The sequence below is a fragment of the Protopterus annectens genome, chromosome 4.part0 (genome assembly GCF_019279795.1).
Source record: "Protopterus annectens isolate FY-2018-M chromosome 4.part0, PAN1.0, whole genome shotgun sequence".
NCBI lineage: Eukaryota > Metazoa > Chordata > Ceratodontiformes > Protopteridae > Protopterus > Protopterus annectens.
The window spans coordinates 182,445,229-182,457,373 of record NC_056733.1 but is presented as its reverse complement, the minus strand read 5'-3'; the positions used below and the strand labels follow the sequence as shown (position 1 = coordinate 182,457,373).

General features: G+C 38.1%; 1 protein-coding gene across 3 annotated transcripts in view; it reads right to left on the bottom strand.

Annotated features, from left to right (window-relative positions):
* Positions 1 to 6,999: 6,999 nt before the first annotated feature.
* Positions 7,000 to 12,145, bottom strand: part of AFMID (arylformamidase) — a 737,969-nt gene continuing 732,823 nt past the window's right edge. For 2 of the 3 annotated variants that reach the window (XM_044068169.1, XM_044068166.1), the window contains exon 12: positions 7,508 to 7,559. Coding sequence is in view for 1 of the 3 variants with exons in the window: in XM_044068167.1 (XP_043924102.1) it covers positions 7,530 to 7,559 (30 nt within the window). In the remaining 2 variants the exon portion in view is untranslated. Of the gene's footprint in view, positions 7,560 to 12,145 lie in introns of all 3 variants that reach the window. The other variant, XM_044068167.1, reaches the window with a different exon arrangement.

Genomic DNA, 12,145 nt, shown 5'->3' with positions numbered 1-12,145 from the left:
TGCTTATCCCTTTTGCTCAGTAATGGGCCATAGGACAGCCAGGCAGCCAGTTGGAGAGGGTATGTACAGTTATGCAAATTCAGGAAGCAAAGAGCCATCCCTGCTGAAGAGAGTAAAATCAAAGAAATATGCTAGGAAGCACAAGTAAGTCATCTGCTCTAGAGGATGTATGTGTGAAAGTGAGCACCGGTAAACCACATTTATGTCTCACTGCACTCCACAAGCAGTGAGCACCGGTAAACCACATTTATGTCTCACTGCACTCCACAAGCAGGGGTGGGGATTAAGGGTGGGCTAAAGTGAAAAAGATGTGGCTGTCCTGAATTTTCTCATGTAGTAGTCCCTTGGAGATAACTTACTTACTTGTGTTAAAAGTAAAAGCAGCAATTGATCAAGATGGTATGTTTTCAGGAATTTCTCCTTTCCCTAAATGATCTGATTTGTGACTGTAGAGTATGTATATATATATATATATATATATATATATATATATATATATATATATATATATATATATATATATATATATATATATATACATATATATTTACTATCAAAACTGTGAAATGCAGAATGTAAGCCGCTCATGTTAGCAACTCATAATACTGATATACTGCATATTAATTAGCTCAGTATGTCGAATGTCATACCAACAAATGCAAATTCAGCATTATTCAACATCCTTTTCTTCCTGCACCTTTTACAACAGTGTGGTAAGTATACACTTACATGCCTGTTTTACAGCAGTAAAAATGTACTGCACAACACTGAAATTCACATTTATGCAGGGGCAAGCCCCCCACACCCCCTGCAAATTAAGTATTTCATCTCCAAGATCGCACTGCAGTGAGGAAAAGGATAAATTTCCCAATCTGCAATGTACCGTAATCTCTATTCGTAACATCGACCACAGTGGCATTTGTTGCAACTGACACTCACAGAATTGAAGGTCGGCAAAATGGGAATCAGCCAACTGACGTTCAACATTCCCGTTGTCACCGAACGTTCATTCTTTATTTTGATATTAAGCCTATATATATGTTTGTGTATATATTTAGGAATATGGGGGGCCTGTTCCAAGTGGAGGTGGTGAAGTGACACTTGCCCCCCTGCTAAAATAATTTTTTTCAGTCTGTACCATTAGAGTGAATGGCACTGATGTGTTTTGATAAGTTGTGATAGTTAATCTATTTTTGGGCTTATCACATTCTAATTTTACTTTAGTGCAAGCAAAAAAACCTCCCTACCACCAGGATGTTGGTGCACCATGATGTCCTCACCTCCTTGCCATTACACTTCTGAAGAATGAAGAGGATCACTGGCCTTAGCTGATGGTAGAAGGTAAAGAATTGTTGGAAGAAAAAAATCATAGCTGAAAAAAGATGTGAAAAGAATTAATTCATCTGCTATTACACTGTGTACCTCACAAAGCCGTGGAGCTGCATTTGCATGGTTATTATGACAGCTTAGTGACCCTTCAAGAGTTACGAGTACCAGCCAGAACAGGACAAGCCAAAGGAGCATCAGCCAGATGAGTATTAGCCAGAGTTTTGCCATTTGGTTGCCAATCCATAGTTTTTTATATAATGAAACATTTACATCAGATGGTAGATTACAGTTGCATATTGTGGCACAATAATGTGAAAAACACAGTGGTTGGAGTATGACCTCTTAACCTCTACTCTTCTATTTCTCTTGTACTGCTGCTGAATCTGATTTAATCTTCAAAACTGCAACAAATGAGCTCTGACAATAACGAAGCTGATACAGCTGAAGAAGTGTGATAGAAATATTGTTTGTCAGAAGTGCAGATATACATTGAAGTGTTTTATGTTTTATTAAGAACCAGGTTAACAGATATGCTTGCTAAATGAGTGACCCTTATAAACTGGACATGTATTAGAACCCCAGGTGTAAAAATGATCCAGTATTGCAGATATATTGTGAGACCCCTGAATGAGTAGAATAGAAGACTGGTATTGATGAATTCAGTGAACTTCTGTTTTCATGGTTTTTTTTAATTTATTTTCAGTAAGAAGACTTGTCCTATGTGTGGATCCTTTTCCGGCTATGACCTGTCACAGCACAAAGTGTGATAAGAACAATACATCAACAATTTATGCAAAGATAAAACAGCAGTGGTAATGTTGCAGAATTTGCTACTACAATAACCAACAATCCTAACATAAAGCATAGGCAAGGCCTAGACAGTATGTAGTTATAGTACAAAATAAAACAGAGGTAAAGGAAAAGAAATCATAACCCAAGTGAGAATGTGGCAATTGTATGAAGAGTTTGAGATTCACAGTTGCATGAAAAGTCTGTGAATGCTTAAGTCATTTTTATTTAATGTAGCAGGAGAAGGGTATTCTTACATGCAGTGGCAGGGAGTTCCACATCTAGAGGCCCAGAAGAAGAAGCAGCCCTTCCTCAAGCTCTGAAGAGAGCTTTGAGGCAAATACTACATCACTGAGTTTGGAATGGAGTTTTGAAGTATGAGCTTAAAAGGATTTATGATTTAGTACTTATCTGTGGGGGACTAGTGCTTACGGTGCAATATGTTGTAAATCAAAAAAAAGAAAAGGTGCTAAAACTGAAAAGCTATTTTTTTCCTTTCGATAAAACAGATTTGTTTTTTGAGTGTGGTGTAATGATTTTCAGCACAATGTGCTGTATCACAACATGGATGATCTTAATACAACAATTTGAAGAAATCAGGTCCTTACAGTCAGCAAACAAACAAACAAATAAAGCTGTACATCAACTGAATCTTTCTAGGGGGTTCTGTGTAAACATTGCTCCATGGCATACTGAATCTAGGGAGAAATGTAGTAGATCAGAAAAGGAAGAATCACCAAGCCTGGCTATGTCACGTAGAGTGATGAAGCCCTGACTGCAGCCCACATGACCTAAATTGATTAGCGGCTCATGCACTGTAAGAGACAAGCAGAGAAGTATGGGATGGAGGAATGTTATTGTTCTGCTCACCATCTGGGTGATACCTAATGGGAGTACTGGGTTTGCAAAAAATTAAATATAAACATTTTTTTAATAAAGAATGCTTTTTATTCAGTCACTCTAAAAATTAAAACATAAGACAGAAGAGTGAAAACTTTGCAAAATTAACACAGACGAGTTGATTTCAGAAAAGCATTTCAGGCTGGTTTTGCTGATTCTGTTATTGAGGTAGTAGAAGAAGTAGGAGGAATTTTATATTTTTATTTTATTCCTTTTTAGTTTTTAAGTAAGTAAAATATGTGTGCTAAAGTCTGCTTGTAGTACAGTGCATCCTGCTGTGTCCCTCTGTGGATCTGCCAAGTCTTTGTGGGTGTGTCCCTCACCGACAAGAAGCTTGGCGTTTTTTTTCTGCAGTCTCACAAGAGCGTGACAAAACCACAGAAGGGCACAGCCACAAACGTGATTTCAATAAAAAGCATTCTAATAAAAAGTTGAAAGATTATTCAGATCATAGGATATACAAGGCAAGTCAGGCTAGATGCCATACACACCTTGCCAATACCCGATATCAGGCTGCATCACTTTTGTAAGGAGAGTGGTGCCTGTGAGGCCTGGTGTAAATTTAAGGATCACAGGGAAATACATAGTTTGATATGCAGGGGGAGTCTATTCCAAAGCAAGGAGAGGTTTTGTTTTTTGAACCTATATCTTCTTTTAGTTTTATTTATTTCTTAATGAAAGATTAGAGCTGGTATTGGCAACACAATTTATCTTGACGAGGAAAAGGAATTCAAAAATAATTAGCTCTCTAAGGACATAGGAAGCTAGGTATAGGTCTCCAATCAGCCGTCTGTACAACAGTGAGTACAGGGAGTAGGACAACAGTCTCTTCTGCTGGCTAAAGGTTTTGAGACCAGAGATACTTTTTTTAGGAATCTGTGTGTGTTTTTTAAGTATGTCTAGACAGATACATGCCAAAGGGTACATTATATTCAGCAATAGGCCTAACTAAGCAAAATGCAGAGGGACAACAATTTTCTTAGATTTATAACAGATGCCCTTAGCAAACAGTTGCCAAATATAGAAGTATTTCCCAACTACAATTGCCACAATAGTCAAAAGATAGGGTGCTATCAACCCATGTGTCCTGATCCCTAATAACTGATTCATATGGTAACAGGGTATTTTCAGTGAAGTAGGATGCAGGGTGTTTCTGCTTCCAAGCCAGGTTCATTCCTCCCAACCTGCATCTCTTAACTGAAAGTTCAGTACTTTTTTCATCTCCTCAGAAATGCAAGTATGGAAATGAATACCAGTTCTGATCACTTGATCATACCCTCTAACACCTTGTGCCCTGAGCAGATGCCTCCTTTTAGCCATGCTTGTGGGTGTTTACTCTATACCATATCTTCCAACAGGCCTCTCCCATAATGCAATGTGCAGCTGCTCTTCAGCCAAAGCAAAAACAAAACATTGTAAAAAAAAATTCTCCAAAACATACTGTAAACCAAATGTTAGTGTCCAGAAAACTCAAGGTGCAGAGACATGGTGATTAATTAACATCTGCATTTGGAGACAGATTTGGGAAGTTGGTAGGTCTCCTAAGAAAAAAAATGAAAGGGCTAGATCCTACCAAGACTATGCTTCTGGCAGGGCAGTTACTAATGTGGAGTTTTATTGCTCCACAGGTAATATCCAAGTTTTCCTGAGAGTTCATCATATAGCTGTAGTTTTAAATGAAGAATTGATATTTAAGGACCATATGTTAGCAGATGTTAAATGCTTAGCAAGATCAGCTCATAGATTCTTGATGGGTATTCATAAGAAAAGGTACACAGTGCATAGGGCTAGCGCACAAAAAAACAGCAAGAATATAATCTATAAGCAATTCACAGAATGCAACGAGCAGAGCCACTGGGGAGACATGGGTGTTGAGCACCATGGGTGTGGCTGGTGCACAACACATATGCAAGCAAGCAACTCACTAGGAGGTACACAACAGTGCACAACACTAGAGTTATGGAAGCCTGTTAGTCAGCCAGTAGCCACTGCACAGACAATGCAGCATAGAGCTCAGTAATGTTATTCCTTCACTGATAGCAATTCACTTACAAGCCAGTCTCCAAATATGTGCAGCCACCTCAACACATTCACAGATAGGGATAAACCGTCGGGGCTGCATATATACAGAAGTATATACACATATACAGGCAAACACACATACTGCAAACAAGCACAGAAAGGTGCCAATTGCTTGCCCTTGAAGTGCTGGTGTTGTCAGTGGTGCATGGCTGCACCATTGTTACACTAACAAGCAAATGTTGCAGTACAGCACACTATATGAAGCAATGTTGCAGCAGGAGAGTAGTGCCAGCCACAGAGTACAAAATATGGTTGGGACAGAATGGTGGACTATTAACAGGAACAGGCTAATGGGTAACGAGACGCACTCATTATATACATACATTTCATGAACTGTGCTTCCTTCTCCTGTCTACTAGTCAAGCTTTTGTACATGCACTGTGAACAGCTCTCTTACACCGCCTGTACCTCTTTGTGCAGGACAATCCTTATTTGAGCACTTGTATTCTGTGAAATAAGTGAAAAATGGCAAATGTCCTGAGATTTTATGAGAAAAAAACATGAGTTTTTTTTTAAAAGTTGCATAAAAATGATTTTGTATCTGAAACACCTAAATATTATATGGCTCAGCATGAGTAACTCAAATGCTACAACTATAAGCTTTTATTTTGGCAAAAAAATGATGTTCAGTCCTTTTTGTTGGTTGTAGGTAGACTTTGTCCTGCAAAATCTCATGTTTCCACAAAAATGCCTTACTTTGGACATATGAAAAGCTGGCAAACCTACATAAACACACACACACACGTTTGTGTGTGTGTGTGTGTGTGTGTGTGTGTGTGTGTGTGTGTGTGTGTGTGTGTGTGTGTATGTGTATTGTGGATATATATATATATATATATATATATATATATATATATATATATATACACATATATCAAACTGTGTAGATATGAGCTTGTAAAGCATCAATAATTTCCTTCCTTTGCAGATGGCACCATTGTGCTGTGATATGTTCATACTGTCTTACAGCACTTTTCACACCCCTACATAAAGTCTGATTTGCTCAGTCCTAAATATATATATATATATATATATATATATATATATATATATATACACACACACACACACACACACACACACACACACACACACACATATGTATATTGTTTCTTACATAGGTATACAGTGACTTACTGTCATCATACCTCTCAACCTCTTACAGCAAGAAATCTGGACAAACTCATTAATAAAAGTGGAGTAATGGACCAAAAATAGGGATTTAAATAATAATAAAATTATTTAAAAATAGGGATTAAATATTGCTTTTACAAACTTAGAATGTCAATAGACTAACAGGTTTTGCATTAGTATGAATTTTCTGAAGGGTATGAAATCTGAAACTAAATATCTGGCATTATTTTCTAACTTCAGCGTTTAAAGATTTGCCACTAATTTGACAGAAAACCACAATTTTATGAAAAACCGACCAAAAATATGAGGCAAAAATCTGTACAGTTGAGAGGTATGACTGTCATTGTTTTTTAAAAATGTATCTTACTATTTATTTTAAAGCATATTTACATATATATAAAATACATTTATCTTATTAGTGCCCTGGAATTATAAATCAATGTATATTTTACTGACTTGTTGAACAGCTGTTTTTATATAACTATAGTGCAATTATTGTGATGCACCTTGAAAACTTTTGCAGCTGAAAGGCATAGCATAAACAATGATTGTGATAATGAATGAGGCTTTTTCTGTTTTACTGTGCATGGTGCACAGATCACAACTTTGTGAGAGAAGCTTATGTATGTCAGCCCCCAGCACACCATTATAGCATTTTATTAAAGTCTGTCACTGATGAATGACTTATCATCACCACCGAACTGCTGGCTTTGGAAAGCCCAAGTGAATAACATTTTCAACAGGAGTAACATCATCACATACATCTTAGTATTGCAACCATTTATTAATTCTTAAAACACCATAAAACACTTTAAGAAGAAATTAAGTTTACTAGCTGCTAAAAGTGCACATGTTAAAAAGTAAAACTGTGCTCCATTCGCACTAGTATGCCTACAGAGTGCAGGTATTCTGTAGAGAGGATGCTGCATGATGTCTAACAGTTAACCATTATTTCTCTGTTCCAAAGTGCCACCAGTGTTCTACCCACTGCAGGCTGAAAAAACATAAACTAATATTGTTGTTAAAAGGCATATCGCTCCTATTGGCTGTTAGAAAATAGGAGTTTCCATGGCTGCTATTTGTATGGTCTCTTGCTCTTGTGTATACAATACTTGAGCACACAAGTTACCGTCAGTACAATACACAGCTGCTAGCTCTGACATCTAGGTGCCCCACAAACATAACAATGTGAATAGGAGACAGTATATTCTATGGGTACGAAGAGTCAAAAGTATTCTTCGTGGAAAGATAAGCATTCATATCTCTCCTGTTTGTTCCACTTGCTTCTACAGGTATTACGTCCGTAAAATCATCTTTAGTATCATCTGTAAAAAAAAAAAATATATATATATTTCTTAACTTCACAGCCAAAGAAAGAGAGAATCTAAACTGAAAAAGCCACTTCTTTTAACAACATACTTCAGTTTTAATTTACAGAATTTGCCTGGTTTAAAACGATATTCATTATAATACATTTACAAACAAATGGTAACATAATAAAAGCTTCTACATCAGCTACTTTATTCATAAAAGCATTACAATAACAAATGCAAATATCGCAAGTACTTACAACTTTTCTGTTGAAATCAAAATATCTTTCAAACTTTCTGCACTTGATAACTATAGAAAATGCATGACAGCAGATGTGAAGTGAATTTTATATGACTAAATAAACTTGTTCCTGCGGATTCAATAAACTCTGTGTGGGCTACATGGAGTTTATATGTTTGCACGGTGAGCAGCAGTGCTAATTATATATTCATACCATGCACCACATTTAAACATAAACAAGAGCGGTTTTGTGGCTAGCAGAAGTGTTGCCAGCCAGGAAACCATGTAAATTAACGTTCACCTACAGGCAACAAGGTCTGCGGGATTGTGCGGAATGCTACAATGATTACCAAGGCTTATAATATAGCTATGTATATGGTCCAAACACTTTACAAGACAATGTATGCAGTGCAGAGTATTGTGTAGTCCCATTTCAGGCATTCTGTACAAAAGTGGTGTAAATGATCTGCAATGGTACTTGGACTGCCATGTCAAATAAACAGTCAGTGAATGTAAGTGTATTGATTAGGGACACAGAGACATTTGTAGGAATGAACACAGGGAGATGATAGGTGAAGCATCTTAAGGTACAGCAGAAGCGGACATGTAAATTAAGACAGTTGCAGCAGGAACATTAATCACATATCAACATGATACAGTATATGCAGCACAGTGGAAATATATATTATGTGACTGTCACACACGGTGACATAACAGTGGAGAAGGATGTATTTTTGATATAAGCATCCTGACATGAACAATGGAGAGGATATCACAATAGGGGTTAGCTGCATATTATGAAGCTGTGCAAAATGAGTTGTCTCCATATGACTGCAATGTCAGCAGAGGTCTCCACCAAGTGAGACAGACAGTTACAGGCTCATGGACAACAGTAAAAAGAAGCACACAGAATCATGGAGAATATCAGAATAATGCCACAAGTAATCCCATGTCTCTGCCAGAACATATGTGATTGTGAGTGATCACAGATGGCTCTGCATGAACACAGTTGTACAACTATTATGAGATATCAACAATCAATGAGGGTAATCAAGCACACTGTCCTGACATGTAACATCTGCTGCAGGTGTATTGAGGGACACTGCTATAGCTGTATGTGACATTATGATCAGTCCAGGTGAGCTGACAGGTGTGCATATCATATCTATGGCACAATCTACACTGTCATGAATGTAACCCATGCCATCAGTGTTCTCAAACAGCTATGTATCTAGTGTGTGCATCACCGGAACAGGTATCACACATGAATCTGTTATATCACCTTGATTGGTATTCCACACCATCAGACAGTAATGTTTATGCAATAAAAAGAATACCTAGGCATAGCCAATAAGATGTGTGGGAACTCACTGTGGCAAAGTTGGTACACTTCAGTTACATATCCCTGAAAGATGTGTAGGGAGGTAAATGAAGAATGGTGCATTCTACTCAGTTATTGGTGTGATGAAGGCTGTGAACTATGGAAGGATTATGGCCTTTGCTATGGATGTCCTGCATATACTCAGGAGTTGTGTTACATACAAGGGAATACTCATCACTCTGAGCAAATACTGGTGGATGTTCCACATACCATCTACCTCAGCACACAGGTCACATACCACTTCCTCTGCTCATAGGGGTGTGATGTGTACATTATCATTAGGTTGTGCATTTGTTTTCATAATGCAAGAAATTCCCTCATGTTTTGTTTTATCTCATGTGTCTTCATGGCTGTGGTAGCAATCTTTGGTGTGTATTGATACTGTCTGTATTATACTGATATGCCATCAGTGTTCTCAAACAGCTATGTTTTTAGTGTGTGCATCACCGGAACAGGTATCACATATGAGTGGGGGGTAGCTAGTTGGTGATGTAATGGGGGGGGGTAGCTAGTTGGTGATGTAATAACTGGCTTAAAAAAACAAAGCAAAACCAGGCTTTCCTTGAAAGAAATTTGAGGCATTGGCATCAGGGTTTAGACACAGATTGACAAGTTCTGTTGTCACATTTTGGCAGTGGTTGGCTTATAGAACTGAAATACGAATTCTTCTTACATCTGCTTTCTTTCTGTACTTCCGACAATTTTTGCATTGTTTCTCATGGTGCACTGCAGTTGCTACTCAGCTGCTCCATACATTTGTACATGCATTTTTTTAATAGTTTAGTCCTGTGTATCTGGCCTTTTTGTATTTGCGTACAATTTGTGGGCTGGGTTAGTACAGCAACTAGGCCAATAACCTCTTTTCATTGTAGACCCGAAGTGGTATTTATATTAAGGGCAATTTGGCCAGGGCATAAAGAACCTTCCCCTACTTTTTTTTTTTTTTTTTTTTTTTGATAAATGCCATGGGATCATTTGCATCCATTTGAACTGTCACCAACTGTGGCAGATGAGGCCTTTGTTTTGAGTGTCATCCAAAAGATGGCAGACTCAGGAGTGCAGCAACCCCCTTATGCTGCACTGAAGTGTCACTATTGGAAATGTACCCAACTTTAGCACTCCCCAGTTTCGTAACAGCAACAGCAGCAATATTCAGTACAGTTTCTGTCATAATGGTATCTGGAGTCTTCACTCCAGTATCCACATTTACAGTTTTCCAGGTGGAAGGTTATAAGAAAAAAAATCCAATATATGTCATCATACAAATGCCTGTCTGGTTAAGTAGGATTTACTCCTTTGGAAAACTGTTGAATATCTGCATGGGCATTGGGATGGTGACTTAATGGTTAAGGTGTTTGCCTTAGAAACACAAGGTGCAGGGTTTGAGTCTCACAAGAAATAATTGGCTAGGCTTAAAATGGCTCGCAAAGGCAGTTAGCTTAGTACTAACCTATGAACCTATATCACAGCAGAAGTATGACTTGGAGAGTGTTGGACAACAGCTTATAGGTTATGACATCAGTAGTGTTTGGTGAGAAGAAGATGGTAATAGCAGTGCACTATGTGCTGGTGTAAAATGTTCTCTCTAATGTCAAACAAGTGCACAAACACACATATACACACCAGTTGACTGCTGTGAGAATGGAAACCCTACCTAAGTACATAGACTACAGACCTCTGTTTTTAACCAAAGTGTCACAGCACATGTCTGACTTGGAAAGTGTCAGACAACAGTTTATATCAGCAGTGTCTGGTGAGGAGAAGATGGTAATGGCTATGTCCCACATGCTGGTGTAAAATGCTCTCTCTAATGTCAACCAAGTGCACAACCACACACAGACACCAGGTGACTGCTGTGAGAACAGAACCCCTACCTAAGTATACAAACTACAAAACGCAGTACTTTACACAAACACCACAGTACACGTCTGACTTTTACTAGGCTGTAGGACAATTTATAGTGGATGACATTATCACTGCATGTTTAAGAGATGTTGGGAGGTCTGCATGAAATGGATGTGTAGGCATGTCCAACTGTGAAAATATTGGTACTCCATGGGATTGTAGTGGTGACTGCAGGATCCACAATTATGCTCTTTTGATTAGACAGGCACACACACATACACACACACACACACACACACACACACACACACACACACACACGTTGACTGCTGTGAGAACAGGACCCCTACCTAAGTACACAGACTGCAGAACTCAGTACTTTATCCAAGCACCATGGCATAAGTCTGACATTTACAAGGCTGCAGGACAATTTACAGTGGATGATATAATCATTGCATGTTTGAGAGCAGATGTTCGGAGGCCTGTCTGAAATGGTTAACTAGTTATGTATAACTGTTAAGATCTTAAAGTTCTGAAGGTTACCAGATTGATGTGTGCACTGTGTAGTATTTGCTGTTGTGTTTCCAATGTGCAGGTATACTTTGAGACAGCTTTACAAACTATATGCAAACATCTGTCCACATTACTTCAACTATTGGGATATCTGATGTGCATGGTATATAAGGAAGCATTTGTTATTTATTTCTGTAGTGTAGATTATATATTTGTGAAGAAGTACTGAGACACCAAGTTTGCAGTGCATGGGGGGAGGTAACAGATGGCTGCAGTGTAAGTATGTGTTGTTTACTTAAAAAGTGCCTTACATTTGTTTCTGTTTTTACATGTACTTCAGGGGATAAAGACTACATATACAGTAAACATAAGTAATGCATGCTATTATGCACTTTCCATACAGCACAGTCGAGCAGCTGGGTTGTGCAATTGATGGCAAAATGTTTGCGCATGCAAGATGCACATTTATACTGCTTTCCCTGTTTGTGCATAGTTAAGTGCCAAGCAAATTTGAGCCTCATTGATAAGATTCTGAGAGTTTTGAGTACTGAGTGATTGAAACAGAATTGCTGCTTAACTGACTCTGTGGCAGCATGTGTAAATGCATTGACAGATTTCTTT